Below are 17361 nucleotides of genomic sequence, written 5' to 3' on the forward strand. Positions count from 1 at the left end.
CTTACCAGAAGAAATGTTGGAGCTCAGCTCTTAGTTGCCTATCTAGAGGACCTCCAGTTGGGAAACTCCCTGCTCTTTGCTGGCCAGAGGCAATCTGGGTAGTCCCAGTAAGCTGCCTACAGTTGTAGTCTGGGAATCCCAAGTTCAGCACTTGAAGCTAATCCTAACTATTAGGCAAGGGGTGGCAGTGGCTGGAGTGCTGGTAGACTTAGGGATCTGTGTGCCACAACATATGGTGTAAGAGACAGTAATGCCAAGAGCTCATACCACCTCTTGTATCCTACAGCTCTAGAGCTGGAACATTCCAGAGGAACAATTCCTGCAAGATCAAAAGCTTCTGTTAGAATAAAAGTAAGGCCAGCCCGTCGGCTGCAATACACCTGGAAAATCAGATATGATATTTGTGCACCCAGAGGTGAGATGGATGTTTTGGGGTGTTCAGAGATGGGGAACAGTGTTTGTAAAAGAAGAGACTGGCAAGACAAGGAGTTTTCAGCTTGGAAGGTGAAAAATGTAATGTCATTTGAATGAAAGGGGAACACAAGATATAAGTAACTGTTTATGATTTTTTAGTGTGAAAACAAGGGACACTTCATAAAATGTTTAGACTGTAGGTTTAAATCAAAAAAAGTTTTTCTCACATAGTGCAAAACTAAATTGTGTAAATGCACTGTTGAAAAGGATCACATTCATAGTCTTCTGATGATGTCTAAATGCAGAAGTCAAGGTACAACTAGAAGTCAGTGGTTTAGGGGTTTTGAGAAGCTGCCAAACAAAAGACTATGTACAATGCCCATTCTTTCATTGTTCTTGGTAGGGTCTGTTTCCTCTTTGCTGCAGTCAAAATGACCCAGGCAGCAGCCCCTTAATGGTACATGACTACTTTTTGGTGTTTCTTTCTCCCCCAAGCTGAAGGTCTTGCAAGTGTAAAAGAGAAGGAGGAGTTCCTGTGCCGCGTTGTAGCAACAGGCGTCTACCCAACTTTGCGCATCACAGACGCTTGTACAACAGGGACTGCCAGGCGTAACACCAAGATGCACATCTGGAGGCTCTTCTCCTTGGACACACTGAATGAATACTTGGAGCGAGACCCAACTCCTGGCGAGCTCACCTACAAAGTCCCCACAAGGCACAGGTGAGATGAGGAAATGGCTCAGTGGATCTTTGAGTCCCTTGCATGAGCCAGACAGAGATGCTGTGGCTTATTGGCATGTGTTGTAGCTCCTTGCTGCCTGGTACCCTGTTTTTCCATCCTAACTGCTGCAGGCAGTTGCTCACTTCCACTTTTCTGCTTAAGCTCCCTTGAAGGGAGCCACAGAAACAGAGATAATTTAATTGTAATAACCTTCAAAAGTCTCTGATGTAGCCCCTCGCTCAAAGCAGGGACATACAGATCAGGTTGCCCCGGACCTTATTCAGTTCTGAATATCTGAATATTCAGGGCTGAATATCCCTGAAAATGGAGAAACTACAGCTTGTCTGAGCTCCTGTTGAACCATTTCCGTGGTGAAAACCCTTTCCTTAGTATCTCATCAGAATATCTTGTATTGCAACTTGTGCAGTTGCCATCCCTGACCCATCGCTTCATAAGGCTGAACAAGTCCAGGTCCTTTTGTCCATCCTTGTAATCACAGAATGGTTTGGATTGGAAGGGACCTTAAAGATCATCTAACTCCAACCCTTCTGCCATGGGCAGGGATGCCTTCCACTAGACCAAGTTGCTCAGAGCCCCAGCCAGCTTGCTCCAGCTCTCAGCCATTTTAGTGGCCCTCCATTGGGCCTGCTCGAGTACGTCAGTGACTTCCTGATACTGAGGAGCTAAAGAGAGACTTCAGGCTAAGCAGACTCTCTTATGTCACTCACTTTCGTTAGACATACATAAAAGATTTTGAAAAGAAAATCAGGTCTGCCTTATGCCCAGTGTCCTTTCTCTCTAAAGAGTTAAGAACATAAGGTCAGACAAGAATTATAAGGAAGACAGCCAGAGTGGAATGACCTTTCCCCTGTCATGCCCTGATGACCCTTCCTCCTGTTTCAGTTTAATATCTTCTTTCTCTCCTGTGACCAGCACATGCTTGATCCCTCCAGTGTATACCCCTCTCCTGCTGGATTTTGACTTTGGGTCTGCCCCAGTAGACTCACAGCCTACCTGTGTGATGCTTCTGCTGGAGAACAAGGGTGTGGTACCTGTGGACTGGTAAGCAGTGCTCACTGGAGCTCAGCCTTCTTTTTGGGGGTCTGGAAGTGCTCAAAGGGCTGTGAGAAATTTGCAGGTTAATAGGGTGGGTTTTGTAGATACAGCTGCAGCTGAGGTCTGTTGATGAGTCTAGCTGGGTAAGCAAACAGGGAGATACAGATCAGACCTGATGAAAAGTAATGTGGCCACTAGGTGGGCTAAGCCCATTTGGATTGAATATGTGACCACAGCCCCGGGGAAGTTGCATATCCTCGTTGCTGACCAGCTGATTGGCTCCCTAGGGCCTTCTTGTTTCCTTCTGATCAGAAGATGGACTTAGAGCGCTGGGCAGAAGATGTTGACTTTACCCCCCAGGAGCTGCATCAGATGAGAATTCAGGATAACCAGCTCTTCAGTGTTTCCCCCAAGTCAGGAACACTTCTTCCAGGGCAGGAGGAATCTGTCCAGCTCACACACAGGTGATGACAAGCACCTGTTCTTCAGAGCCTCATGCTGTGTACCATAACAACACATGCCATCAGTCTCCTGAGTTTCCATGCCAGATTTTCCTTCCTCATCATATGTTCCTCAGCAGAGGCTGGGCAAGTAAAAATTCCTGAACATGTCCAGTTTCTGGACCCCACAGAGCTGGTCTTCCTCAGGAGAATGTTTTAATGTCCTTTAACACTATAGAGCAAAAGGCATTTAGTGGGATATGCTGGGGACACTGCCTTGACCTGACAGTTGAGGAGATGAATGATGCTGAACTTCCTGCACTTTTGATTACGTAATGATATTCTTTTTTTTTTTTTTGTCATCAGCTAGAACTGCTAGCCCTTGGGTGCCTGTAGAAGGTATGAAGAAAGCTGAATGCTTCCCCTCTCAAAGCAGACCATATCTGAGAAGTTCTGGCATTTTGTTGGCCAAAAAACTTGGGTCCCTAAATAGGTGTATGACTAAAATCAACATTGTATCACTCATTTCCACCCAAACACCCTCTGGGTTCCCCCACCTCCCTGCGGCCCTTACGCAGCAGTGACTCTTTAGCTGGGAAGTGAATTGTCTCTAATGTTCTGTGTGACTCTGTTATCCTGGGCACAAGGTTGATTTCTACTGTTTTCCCCTCTCTCCTCTTTCACTGCTAGACATGATTTCATTGGCAATGATCGCCTCCCTGTCCTGCTGAAGATTTCCTATGGCCATGAGATTCTGGTAAGATAGCAGGTGTCCCTTCCTTCCATTTGCTGAACAACAGCAGGTAGGAACTGAATTAATAGGTGTTTTCCCCAGAATCTGCATAGTTTACAGGGGGCTGTGTCCTTCCCCTGGAATTTGCACTAGCCAGGCAGTAAGAGAGGGTTCAGCAGAGACATAAAAACAATGTTCTGACAAAGTTGTGCTTCCACCACAGAGTGATGTGGGCAGTGCACTGGCAGAATGGCCCTTGGATGTTGCATCTGCTGGATTCTTCATCAAGAGCACTATTATTTATTTATTTATTTATTATTAACCTTTGTATTTTATTAATGGTGTTAGTGCAGAATTGCTTCTTCCTTCAAGACAACTCCAAGTCCAAAACAGCCTTTCCATGTTTTACAGTCCCTGCATGTTTTCCACACTCTGATGTAACTTATGGTCAGGATTCCTGTGCATGCCTCTCCTCATTTCATCTGCCTCACTGTGAGTTGTTCCATGCCATTCCTGGAGTTCAGATCTGCAGCCCATCCTGCTTCTCTCTTATGCAGCTTTCCCGAATCTCTCCATCTCATCAACCTTCCATACTCTACAACCCCCCCTGGAATATGCTTTTCTCCAAATATGCCACCATCACCTTCTGTGATGGTAGTTTGGGAATGCACAGGGTGGCAGAGCATCCTCCACCTCTGGGGTTACAGGGTCAGCTCCTTCCCCAAGCCCAGAAGATAGTCCCTGGGTTCCTGGTTGGCTGCAGCCTTTGTCCACCCACTTATTTCTCCTACCAATGATAGAGGAGATTCTTACTCATTCTTCCTGCTCGACTGCTTTCTAAAGCATCCCAGAGCTGATCTGTGGTGTGTTTTCCCTGAGCATCTCCTCAGGCTTGGAACTAATTTCTCTCTCTCCCCCTCTCTCAAACTGTCAGTTAGAGTCAAAGTCACCTTGTGCTCTGCCAGGCACCGCTCATGCCCGGCTGAGCCTTCCTGTCTGTCTCTGAAGTTTCCTATGAGACCATTGTGTTCACATATCTCTTTTATTTTTCTTTTCTTTCAGGACTGTTGTCCGCTGAAAATCCAACCCTTTGACCAAGCTGTTCAAACAGTGGCTTAACTGTGCCTTCCCTCAAAGCCCTTGGACAGGCTCCCTGTGCTCTGCCTGCCTGGCACAATCCTGAGAGTGACTGTGGGGAAGAGTTGGCCAGTGAGGGAAGAGGCTTTGGAGCACCAGCAGCCTATAGGGCACACATCCTCTCTTGTCATATAGCCAGTGGCTTTGGTGGCTACCAGAGGCCACCACCCTCTGTCTTTCTGTCCCTGCAGAAAGGGCTAGAAAAGCGTGGGATAGCCTGGGGATGAAAAGATCCCATGGTGCCTTTGAGCTCTGGCAATAGGAGCTGTAGAAGCCAGTGCAGAGAGATGGAGCAGTGCAGGTGGTTGCAGCCTGCAGAGATGGAGTGTCAGTACTGAACTGCTGAATCAGAAAGTAGGAATGGGAAATACTTCCTGTGCAAGGAGGGCAGCTGAGGGACTGAGCTGTGGGCCTGCTTTCCTTGCAGTCATGGCATGAAGTGCACAGAGTTTCCAGCTCCTGGGGCAGAAACTACCCTAAATATGCTTTCATTCCAGGGCTGAGCAAATCCTCACCTGTGATTCTGGTGAAATGTACAGAGCATATGCTAACCTTAAGCATATGTTAACCTTAAGCAAATGCTGTAGTGTCTCCTCAAAAGTTAAGCTTTGGAAATTTCCGAAAGCAATAAACAGAGGAGGAGCCCCTTGGGCTGGGGTATTGCTTGGTTACTCTGTCAAATTCCAAATTAATTGGCTTCAGAGCTGTGTGTTTAGCCACCTGCAAGCCAATGCCTGTGTTTCCTTTGGGTTTAAAATCACTTCTGTGATGACTTTACCTACATGGATAAATTCTGACCTCCTGTTCCTCTGTTTCCCCAACTTAATTTTCAGGAGAAGCTTCTTTTCTGTTATTCCTTCCCCATTCAATGGCCAATTTTTAGTCCTCTGATGATTTATAGGTACTCTGAATAACCCAAACTGATTTCCCATTGGCAATTTTTTCTGGCTGTAGGAGGAAACATCTGTAGCACTTCTGTTTCCAATTCCTTGTGCAGCAGGGAAACAAGGCCTCCCACTGCCTAATGCTTTCACAGATTGTCCTTTGCCTCTTCATCTGTAAGACTGCTTGTTCTCAGAGCTCTGAGATTGTTTGGCCAGGCAGAATTTGCAGCCCCCAGCAGTTTTAGTAGGAAAAGCCCATCCAGCTCATGTGTTGCAGGCTCAGCTAGGCTGGTTCACAGAACTCCCTGGAGAGAAGGGCTGGATCCCAAGGAGAATCCCTGAGCACACAGGTTTTATAAACTGCAAGTGTTTGCACTTCACTTCATAGCTGCTAGTTTGGCATTGTGTGATGTTATCACCTGCAGCTCATGTTCTCCAGGCAGCTCTCCTCCCTGGGGAATCTGGCATCCCTTTATGATCTTAAGTCTTCACCATGAGATGAAGTCTATGCACTCTAGAAGGAGAGTTGATTGCAGCAAGTCTTCACTTTTCTCCATTTGTCTCTCTTTAACTGATAATCCTCTAAATGTCATATCCTGTGTCAAATGGAAACTGATGACAGTTTTTCCTGAGCAGTTCTGGTCTGTTGGAATGCAAGGTGGGTTTTTGATCAAAGTTATATAAATAGATCTTTCACTCCCAAAGCTCAGGGAGGTTCCTATCCCTTTTTCTTTTGAAGTTTGAAAGCAAAGCTTTTGTCTTTCTCCTACTTTCACTTCGTCTGGCAAGCTGTGGTTCTCAGGAGGCTGAATACTCATGTAGTGCTTTGAAAAGATCCCATGTGGGACCCTGCTAACCTTGTATTTCTAGTTCTTTTTCACTCTGCATTTTGTTTATAGATCTGAACTGAAATGGGGTTTTTTAAAGAAGTTTTCATTCTCTTCTCTTTTTAAAGTGGCTGATACAGTATCTCCTGCAGGTGCCTATCTTTGCAAATATTTTCTCTGTCTTTTACACATCTATTTGAAAAATAGCCATGCTTCAGGCTTAATTACTGTGAATTGCAGAAACTTGGCTCCTGTTGGCCCATGCAGATACATTTTTGGGTGACTGCTTTGCAGCCTCTACCCCAAAGCAGACAGCTCAGGGGTAATTTGGAGCGATCCTGCAGAAAACAGAGCATCATCAGTGCATCTTCAGCCTGATTGTGGTTTTCTCAAAATGCAGGAGCCTATGTGAATGCAAAATCTTTCTGTGAAATAGCTCTGTAATCTCTCCACTTTGCCTGGAGTGGCTGGTGGCTGCTTTGCCAACAGGATACTGTTGATTATCACTTGGTCACTAAAAGTTCAGCTGGAATCTTCTTGCTTTTGGACTTGCTTCTAGCTTTTGGGCTGCTAGACACATTCTTGGAACACTCTAGAGTACATGCAGATGATCCTTTCCAAGACGAGGCCATTACTTACCTAAATCCTGTCTTTCCAAAGTATTTGGCTGTGATGGATGCACACTCTCCTATGTACAGTCCAGACACTTTCATTCATGGAGAATTTCCACCATACACTTGCACATAGAAGCACTGATGCTGGCATAGCAGAGAGAGAAGTCTTTTCAATAAAAGAAGAGAAACTTTCAGAGAAAATCTGGAACAGCTTCTCCATCTCCTTGATTTTTGTCTTAGGACACGCTATCCTGGTATTACCAATTAAAGTTTGTAACTGTGTGGCCTTCCATTTGCAAAGTACTTCAGAGTCCTTGTGCAGATGTTAGTGATGGGACCAAGGCCCTGTGAAGAAGTGACTGCCTTTCTCTCCACTGTAGCTGACCTTCAGTGGTGTGACAGTGGAGCACGACCAGCGCTACGTCCATTTTGCATCCACCAAGCACGTCTTTGCACCCGTCGCTGTGGGACGCTCCCACCCCCCCACACAGGTGAGCATCCTGGAGCCAAAGCCAGCAGAAGTGTAGGGAAGGAGCTACACTGCTGTGTCCCAAGGACAGGCAGTGTCTGAGGCAACTCTCAGAAAATGGAATGGCCTCTGTAGTGAAGCGTCACAGGAGAACTCTGAGGATAGCTCTAGGCAGGGTTTGGAAATAGCTGCTGGGAAAGTACTTCTCACCATCTGCAGTTTGACAAGATTTGGTGTTCACTCTGTAATCAGAATGCTTATGAGGTGTGTTGGGCTGTTCACTTATTCTCTTGCATTGTATCTGAGTGAAAACTTGCCTAGCTGCTCCAAGTGCTCTGGAAATAAACCCTAATTAGTTTTTTAGGAAATTAATTTTACTTCCTTAAACGCTTATTCAGCAAAAAGGCAGCTTTGATTATGTTCTGCCTAATTTACTTGGGAAATGAACAAGTCTGAATTGAATTAAGAGCACTTTAATAGAAGTTTTTTTGCATTTTATGTAATCCGCTTTACAATGATTCCTTCAGCTAATCTGTATGAATTTTCCCCTAGTGTGAATTGACAGGACACCATTTGGAAAGGCACTTTGCTTATCAATGTACATGTGTGGTGATGAACCTTCAGCACAGCTGCCTATCAGAGCCTTGGTGTTAAATCTTGACACTATAAGGTCTTCTCAATCTTAGGAGATAAGCTGATTAATTAAGTATTAATGCTTATCAGCGCCCCCTGGGGAAGCATTAACTAGTTTAACTTGTACCTGGTATAAAAAGCACTGCTCTTTCTGACTTCACTTCAGATTTATAAACTCTACAATGGTGGCTCCATGCCCGTGACATTTGAGGTTCAGCTGGACAACCTTATGAAGACACGGGAGGAGAATTTTCAGCATCCTGTGTTTGCCTGCCTAACTCCTAGAGGAGAAATCCCCCCTGGTGAATCAGGGCACATTGGGTGGATCTTCTCACCACTGGAAGCTAAAACATACACGGTAAGAGCCTCCTCATGACTGAAAGAAACAGATTCTGCTGTTGACCTAAAATTCTTTAGGTTTCTTACAGGTGGTTGTAATGTAATGCTACAGCTGAATTGAGTTCTATGCCTCCAAGTCGCAGAGTCGTGAGAGCAAATGAGTGGCTGGTCTGGAAATGGAGCAGATAAATTGGTCTCGTACATTTTTTCTTCCCAAGAAGAGATATCTTCCACAACCAGAGTCATCCCAGTATTTATTTTTCAAGTAGCAAACTGGGGATATCAGTAGTATCTGTTCAGATTTATGGTTCATTGTTGGCCTCCAAAAATTCCCACCGAAGAGACTGAAGTCAGTGTCTTCTATCACTGCAGTGTATACTGCTGCAAACTTCTGAAAACAGCCTTCCCAAAGACCTCTGTCCTGGGCTGCAACAGGCAGGCAAGGCCAGAGCTCTTGCACTACTTGTTGCTTCAGTCTGTGGTGAATGCATGGATAAATAAATAAATTTAACTTTAAAACTCCAACCTTTGCTCCAAGACTCTGTCCATCTCACACTGTAACTGGCTAATTGACTACTTAACCAGCTTTCCTGGGCTAGCAGGAAAGGCCAAGGCCAAGGCCTGAAAGAGCGAAAGAGACTGGATTTGTCTTTATCCATGCATGGGGTGTATTTAGACCAGTCCATTTGCAAGTATGCTAGCTTATTGCACATCTCTCCCAAATATGACTTTGGACTTAAAACTTTTATCTTGTCCGAGGCAGGTTGATGTTGTCATCCAGATCCTGGAGGGTGACTCGACCCAGATTACTTTCCAGGGAGTAGGCTACAATCCAAATGATGTAGAAGAGGCTGCCACATCCAGAAATTTTTTTTCTTCTGCAGTCATTCCAGGTTCTGCCAGGCTAACTGTGCCTGGGCAGGTAAGTCCAAGTGTGGGATATGAGCAATATGATCAGTCCAGAAATGTGTGAGAGACTGAAATATACAAGTGGCCCCATCTTGCAGTAGTCTGTGTTGCAGGAGAGTTCATTTGCCATGAGACAGAACAAGACATTTCCCTTCCAGCAGGTGATCTAGAGCTTAACTCATGGATGCTGAAAGGTGTCTTCTTTCCAGCTTGTCACTTCCATAGCCATTAGAACAAAAAAGGGTTTGTGTTTATTCATGTAATTTTTTCTTAGAAGTTACCTCCCATCACAGCTGCCTTTCTTCTGTGCAGCTACAACACCTTTTTCTTTCCTAAATCATTCTCAAAAAGACCATTATACTCCTGCCGTGCTCTGTCAGGGCTTGGCTGCCACCATTTCCCAGCCAAACTCAGGTGATTCATAGCCTGAATGCTGACTGCAGGATGGACACCTATTCAGGCACATACAGAGGAATGCACTGGTCTGACCTGCTGCTGGCTCAGCAGGAGCTTGGCTGGCCTGGCTGGAGCTGGCCTGCCAGCCTGGACAATCTGTTAAACTCACCCACAGATCCAAGCACAGTGAATGAGCATTACACAGCAGCAGCAGCAGAGGCTTTCTCCTGGCAGGTAAAGGATTCAACCTGTGTGACATTAGCATGCCTTCCTTGGAGCCAGCCACAGCTCCCCCTGCTTTTCTGCTTCCAGCAGGGCAATTACATTCCTGAGAAGTGCAAAGAAAAGATGATTGAAAACTGCCTCAGTCTGACAATGAAGATGGCATTCTGCAAGGCTCTGTTGTCTGAAATGAAGTTTCTTTCTCTAATGATAACTGTACTTAATTAGAGATTGCATTGTGCCTGGAGAACAGGACAAACTAGTAGCTTACTAGTGGCAAGGTGTATTAGGGATTGATTTCCTAAAGCTCACAGTCAGATTGATAGGGATTTTGCACAAGCACACACCTCATGTTTCTCAGCTGAAGTAGGAAAAGGCCTGGATTGCAAGTGCTGCACAGAGAATTGGGATGTTACTGGTCCTCTGTGCTCCTGAGATCCTTTCCTGTCCAGCACCAGTGTTATGTCTTATTCATTGCTCACTCAATCCCACTGCAATCCAGCTGGCCTTCTGATGTAATGCCACTGTAACCAGAGCAAAATTGAGAGAATTGTTACACTCTCTCAAGTTCCTAAAGATACCTGATTATTGTATCTGTGAATTATCTGTGAATTGCTGGACTTAGAGATAAGTATGACTTAGAGATGACTGTATGATTAGGTCCCATCTTCCTTCCCTGCTGTTCCTTCTGATTTCTCCTTGCTTCCTGCAGGCAGCCACCTTGTCCCATAGTAGGATTTGCCTTGGAAATATCCCAGACTGCACCAAAGCTGGTCGTCTTGTCTTTCTCAACAATATCTCGAAGAGCAAGGCAGTGGTGTTTAACTGGCAGATAAATGCTAAAGAAATGGTGAGTCCTCTTTGATCTACAGCCTTCCTGCCCATCTTACTGTGCCATGAAAGGACCTTACAGCTCCATTTTCAACAAGGCACTCAGTTCTAGAGAATTGGCTTTCTACTAGGTGATGAAAGGAAAAGTGAAGGCAATGTTTAGGACAGATGGAACAACAGGAATTCAGAAGGGAAATCCAAAGACTTTGGTGAGGTTATATGAAGCTGGAACTACAAAATGTGATAACAAACCTCAGGACTCTGCCAGCAAAAGCCATGTTTGTTGTTAGAATGTATCAACTGCATCTCTCTCATGCCACATAGCTCTGAGGAGAGGTGTGTTCCTTGCAAAGAGAAAGCACACAGGAAGGTCCCAGGACACTGAAATAGCCCCTCTGGGTTCTTTTCTTATTTAATTTTTTTCTCCTCCTCCTGCCCTTCACCCAGGTGTTGGAGATTGCTCCAAAGTCAGGAGTTGTGCAGCCTGGAGAGAGTATCCCTTGCTTCATCACACTGCAACCTACAAGGAATCCCTACTTCTGCAGAATAAATCTGGCGTGTGAGGTGAGACCCAAGAGGTACCTGTGTATTACCATGGCCTGGGCATGTTATTGTGGTTCCCAAATGGCTGACCCCAGCAGTCAGCTGCCTGCTGCTTCCAGCTGAAACAATCCTTCTCACACACTTCTCACTCCTGAAGACACCTAGCTTCATCCTTCCTGATGATTTAAGCATCTTTCTGTCTGTGTGGCTCACTAGATGAAGTGTAATTGTGCAATGTATGGATTTGTGAGGGGAGCCCAGCTGCTAGAAGTGATGGTTTGAATGGGAATGGCTTTCAGTGGATGCCAAAGACTTGATATCTGTAAAAAACAAGTCTTGCTGCTTTAATATTATTGGGGGCACAGACCAACAGTAATGTCCTCCTCAACACTTCCCAGGTTTTTTTTTTGCAAGAGAATATATCTTCTCTGTCTCAGACTTAAAATACCACTGTTTTTTCCTCTTCCTGCCACTGGAATACATGGAAAGCAAGTGGGTTTCTTCCTGGGACCTCCTGAAGGGGAGAAACAGGCATGGGCTTGAGCCACGGACTGTTATTTGCAGCTCTTTTCTAGCCCTGCTCCCTTCAGTTATGGTTTGTTTCCTAGGTGTACATCCAGGAGTCCCTGATTCAGTATGAGAGGGACCTGCACGAGTGGGAAAAGGAGAAGGAACGGCAGGCTGTAGAATTCACCATCACAGAGAAGGACCTTGACACCAAGAAGAAGCTAACATCTTCCTCAGTGGTAAGTGCTCTCAAAACCTCGCACCAGCTTAGCTTGGCTTAAGGAACAGCAGCCAGTGTTGACAAGAAACATTCTTTAGGAAAACCTAGGCAGTTGTTAAGAGGACATGAGACTCTGATTTGTTAAAGACCTCAAAGCTGATCTGTGGTTAGAGGAAAATGAGATCTTGTTTTCTAGCCAAGAATCATCTTACAAACTCTGAAATTTCTAGTGACCATCTGAAGTTTGGAAGTGCATGAGAAGCCTTTGGAAAAACAAAGCCAGTGGCTCTGGAAACCAATGGTTGGATTTTTAACCATGAATAAACACTGGAGAGAAATGTGTGGCTAGCAGTAAGAATGTGGTCTGAGTGAAGAATGGAGGATGAGATCATTGACTCTCAGCTGGCACAAAGTTTAAAAAAGATCATAAGCTTTTGTTCTTCTCTATATCTTCCCCACGTGGTAATTCTTCTTCCCTTTTTTTTATTTAATATTTTATTTTTCAGAGGTTATCAGATTCTGCTGAAACAGAATATCTTTCAAAATCCTCACCTGTGATGAGGAAATACAAGGTAAGTCAAGCCTGTCTCACTCGTGGTAGAATCAAACTGACTGCTTTAGAAAAGAGGCAAATGCTGGATATCACAGTGTGGAGTCTGGACAGAGAGCACAGCAGGATTTGTAGCTTCAAGGCTTTGGGAGACAGACTGTTTGGAGGAGGCAGAAGAATCACACTGTCTGGCTGTGTTCTCTGGCCAGTAACTTTCCAGCTGAGATGAACGGGAACTGAAATTGGCATCAAATGTGCACCCATGACTGGAGAAAGGGGGAAAGGTTTCAAATAAACAGAAAAAATGCACACAGACAGGGCAATTGGTGTCTGTACTGGTTGCATTTTGGGCCCACAATGGAATGTGTGCCACAGCAGAAAGCAGGACCCTGGCAGAACATGGTGCAGACACCTTAAGAACAGCTGTGCTCTGTTCCTCAGGAGAAGCTGCAGACAGGAACTGCCTTGGTTTAAATGCACAGAAAGCTTTGAAGTTCAATTTGCCTGGTTCATCAGTTTCCACTCAAGTGCACAACTGTATGCACTTCCAGAAGACAGCTTTTCCAGCAGTGGTGGGAAGGTGTGAAACAAGGTCCCAGTGAGTGCTCTGCAGAGCTACCTGGGCCCCAAGGAAGAGCCAGCAGTGCCTATAGCCATCAGCAGGATGTGCTGTGGGAATGACAGGGCTCAAAGCTAACCCAAGATGTGGAAAGATTTGGGGGAGCTGAGGGGAGGCTGGGTCTGAGAGGACTGAGGCAACAAGGAGATGCAGCTTGTTATCTCAGGAATGTCACTGCAGTGAGGCTGTAGCAGTGCTTCTGAGACTCCATGAGCACCTTTGCATGCCTTGCACTGTTCTGTGTGAAGGAATCAGCTCAGGGCAACTCTAGCTTAGACTGTTTTCTCTGTGCTGTTTGGTGTGATCAGTGATGCAGGTCAAAGCATTCACTGGATGAACTACAGAAAGATAACAAACATTGTCTTTTAGTCCTCTAGTGTTTTAACCTCTAGTGATAATTTGGAGCCTGCTGTGTCTGTGTAAGGAGAAGTGCAGGCCCCTAGCCTCATTCTGAGAGGCAGCACAGCCATGTCTCAATGATCATTGAAGTCCTGCAATGCCTGAGGACTTCTCCGGATCTCTGTTGTGTTCTTCTGGCCCAGGCATCCTGGCTACTGCTCTAAGGAGCTTCCCCCAATCTGACTGCTGCTAATGCAACCCCAAGTTGGCCCATGTAGTGTGACTGGGGTCAGTTCCTGGTTTCCCTTCAGGTCTGGGGAGGACAGTTTCCCCACGGATTCCATCCATGTACATCGCTTCTCCTGCAGCACTGCCAGTGTGCTTGCAAGAGCTTCCATGGTGATGGATTGGAGAACAACAGCCCCAAGTACCTTAGGGAGACCCTGAAACCCTGTTGACACTTGGGGCTGGCACACTGGTCACTGAGAAGGGAACAGACCTGACTTCCATTATGGCTGCTCCTGCCTGTTATCAGTACTGCGGTGCTAAGATCATTTTGACACCCAGGATCTGGTGGCTCTGCTTGCTGGGCTTTCAGCTCTCATGCCTGTGCTCAAACCTACACCAGCCTACTTGTGGCCAAAGGACCAACGATATACCTGCCATTTCTTTCTCTCCAACAGACATTACCCCCTATTAAAAGCCAGCCTCCACCCAGTCAGCCACCTGGATACACTGAGAGGAGGCTGCCATCGGACAAAGATGCCAGCCAGGTGTGGGTCAAACCAGAGCCTCCCACGCCCTTGTCCTTACACCTTGATGTGTCAGCCAGGTCCTTTGCTATTGAGGACTTTCTCAGCAACTTTGCCTTGGATTTTCCCAGATACTTCTTGTCCCGGTAAGAGATAGAGTTTTTTGGATTGGCTGCTTCATCTGAGCCAGGGCTGCCCCATGCTCTGATATGCACTGAACTTGGTGCTCTGCTCTGCTCCTCTCTGTGCCTCAGTATTAAGAGGTGTCTTGCTTTCCCCAGCATTAGCTGACATGACCTGTTTCTCTCCCCACCTTAACTGTCAGAGCTCAGTGTTCCTCTTTCATGACAGCGTCCCTGCTCCTGTCAGAAATACAACAGCTCCCACCCCTCCCCTGCTTGCCTGCACTGCTTGCCTGACATGCTGCTGCAGTGCTAGCAGGGTGCTGGTCTTTGAGAGTTTGGTTCTGTAGTGCTGCCACTGATGGAACAACTCCTCCTTTCTCAGCCCTTACAGCGCCAAGCCCTCAGACAGCAAATTGGTGGATGGGAGTGGGCACAGAAATAGGACAGACACGGAGTGCGAACGGCTGGCCCTGGCTGCTGCTTCCAAAAAAGAGCTGGAGGTGGTGACTGACATACTCGCAGGTGTCATCAGGTGTGTGCTCCTTCACCCTCACCTGGTCTGGAGCCCCTGTCTTCCAGAGAATGATTGCAGCATGGTCAACTCTCTGTTAACCCTGGAGGAATCTGTGCACTCTTGTTGCCAGAATGGGGGTATCCCCCTGCTAAAAGCTGTCTTGGGGACTGTGAGCTCAGCTCTTGGAGTTACAGCTAAGGCAGGGGCTTCCTCCCCAGCCAGGGGGGCTGAGCCCATCTTTCCAGAGTTCCCAGGAACCAAGGAACTCTACCTACTGTGATCTTAGAAACAGGCTGCATTGGGGTACACCTATTTGATTTGTGAGCTGTTCAAAGAACCAGCACAGGGGAAACAGAGGTGGTTTCACTGGCTCAAGCCCTCTTGCTGCTTCCCTTAGGCCCAGAAAGCAAGAAGGTACAGACTAAACACTGACATCAGCCAGTGATTTCCTCTGCCTTGTGGTGTCTTGTAATAATCCTCTGGGTCATGCAGATAGTCAATTTGCTGAAACTTATCCTTTATTTTCCTCTTCCTAGAAGCCTCTTGGAGAATGGCCACTTCCAGAAGTCAGTGAGAAAAATCGAAGATGAGCCTATTCCATATTTCACCCAGTTCCACTCTGCAAAATCAGCAGAACTCCAGGACAGTAGACAGGGCTCCACGATCCACTCCAGGGTCTCTGCTTCCACAGATCTTGACCATGAGAAGGATGGAGAGGGGAGAAAAATGAGTCAGGAAGCCTCTCCCAGTGATTTGCCGGAGTCTAGCGAGACTTTTCACCATAAGCAGTTGAGGGTAAAGGAGATAATAAGTAGGTGAGGAGGAGCTCACACGTAAAAACCAAGAGCTGCACAGTCAAGAGAGCCATGGCAGCACACTGCCTGGCCAGAAATCCATTTCTCCTTCAGCCCTGCAGCATTTCTGCAGGTGTATTATGTGTTGTCTGGGTGGAAATCAATGCTAGCCCACCTAGCCACCCTCTCCCAAATGTGGTTGTGGGGAGAGATGGTTTGTTGTGTCTGGGGTTGAGCTGTGGGCAGTGCCAGGAGGCTGGTAGTGAATGATGTCTACTCTCAGGCACTCTAGGCCATATTAGACATTGGGGTGCAGTATGTGCTTACCTTACCTTTTATTTTCATGGCAGTATTTCACCACCTTTTTTTTGCTGTGGCTGTTCCTTTGTACACTGCTACAAGCTTCAAGCATTATTCACTAATAGCAGCTACAGCACAGCTTGGAGGGAGAAACCAGTAAAACTGTAGTCACCAAGCTTTGTCTAAGGTCAGGGCCTGACACCAGCTGGTGACAGTTCTGGGACAAGGGTCAGCAACCCATTGTTCAAGTCTTTGGTTCATTGGTCTCAGCGTGTAGGAAACAGTGTGTGCTCCACTGCTGTGCCTGATGATTCCTAGCAGGAGTCACAGCAAGCAACCTGCCTTATCTGCTTTCTGATAGCTGTCCTCTGCTGTGCTTCTGTCCTTCTAGGCAGCCAGCTGTTGGGAACCTTGTGGAGCTGCTGCTGGAAAACACACTGCAGAACATAATGATCGAAGCCAGTCGTGGGGAGGTGGTGCTGACAGCCCAGCCCAGGGTCATTGCTTTACCCCCCAGTGCCTCCCAAAGGTAGCAGAGTGTATGTGTGCTCCTTAACATGTCAGGCTGAAGCACAGCCCATTTTCTAGACCATGTGGGTTAGCTGAATCCCTGCCTATCAGTGCCAAGGCTGCCTGTGCAAAACAAAGAATCCACTCCCAAAGTCTTTGCCCCCTCTTGGCTTGTCCTGTGCCGCAGAGCAGAGGTGGTAACAGTACAGCCTGTCTGTGGACCTGAGACCCTCATACAGCTCTGGGGTAGGGCCCTATGTGGGAATGGCTGGCCTGAGGCACTGGAGAGCCTAGCACAAGGATGGTCCTTTGGGAAAAGGGGTCAAGGAGCAGGCAGCACAGCCTTTGACAGCAGAAAGGGAGCAAGGCTGTCATAGTCCAAGGGGGTGTGGGATCTAGTTAGGTTGAGGGAATGGCCACTGGTGGGGAAATTAGATTTGGACCTGAGTGAAAAGCATAAGGGTTTGCCCTAGCTTGGACAGAAGTGCAGAGAGATGGGATTGAATAGGGTTGTTGGATGTAGATGTCATCTCCAGAGCTGCCATCTCTTTTTCAGAATCACCATCCCTGCATCCCCACCCTCCAGAGTGTAGCTGCTGGGTACTGTGCTGCTTAAGCTCCTCAAGCACATCAGCTCTCTCCATTCTTCATCCCTGTGATGTCCAGAGCAACTCAAACCCTCCCACACCATGACCTTAGCTCAGCATGCTGGCTGTCTCTGGGGAGGTATGTCCTGATTATGTTCTCAGCACCGATTTGCATCCCCTGACAACTCCACGGCAGAGTTCATGAGATATCTCCTTTCTGTGGCTGGCCACATCATCGGAGAAGAACCCTGTGCTACAGGGAGTACATGTCCAACCACTATGACAATTCCCACTATCCTCAGTCTGCACCGGCTGAGAGGAGTGGAATCTGCTTTGGAATGTAGCTGAGGAAGGACTGACATCTGGGTAATGAGGT

At 46.7% G+C, this 17361-nt stretch overlaps 1 protein-coding gene across 1 annotated transcript in view; it reads left to right on the top strand.

Moving 5' to 3' along the window:
* The window catches only part of CFAP65 (cilia and flagella associated protein 65), a 30835-nt gene extending 13745 nt beyond the window's left edge, over positions 1-17090 (top strand). The window contains exons 16-32 of the mRNA XM_058809783.1: positions 287-415; positions 910-1135; positions 2069-2197; positions 2479-2655; positions 3322-3388; positions 7207-7317; positions 8095-8286; positions 9031-9189; positions 10507-10644; positions 11073-11189; positions 11777-11914; positions 12402-12467; positions 14087-14301; positions 14672-14812; positions 15331-15609; positions 16280-16427; positions 16955-17090. Of these exons, the coding sequence (XP_058665766.1) occupies positions 287-415; positions 910-1135; positions 2069-2197; positions 2479-2655; positions 3322-3388; positions 7207-7317; positions 8095-8286; positions 9031-9189; positions 10507-10644; positions 11073-11189; positions 11777-11914; positions 12402-12467; positions 14087-14301; positions 14672-14812; positions 15331-15609; positions 16280-16421 (2426 nt within the window). The 3' untranslated portion in view covers positions 16422-16427; positions 16955-17090. The remainder of the gene's footprint in view (positions 1-286; positions 416-909; positions 1136-2068; positions 2198-2478; positions 2656-3321; positions 3389-7206; positions 7318-8094; positions 8287-9030; positions 9190-10506; positions 10645-11072; positions 11190-11776; positions 11915-12401; positions 12468-14086; positions 14302-14671; positions 14813-15330; positions 15610-16279; positions 16428-16954) is intronic.
* The last annotated feature ends 271 nt before the right edge of the window (positions 17091-17361 follow it).

This window comes from Ammospiza caudacuta, chromosome 8, assembly GCF_027887145.1.
Source record: "Ammospiza caudacuta isolate bAmmCau1 chromosome 8, bAmmCau1.pri, whole genome shotgun sequence".
Classification (NCBI taxonomy): domain Eukaryota; kingdom Metazoa; phylum Chordata; class Aves; order Passeriformes; family Passerellidae; genus Ammospiza; species Ammospiza caudacuta.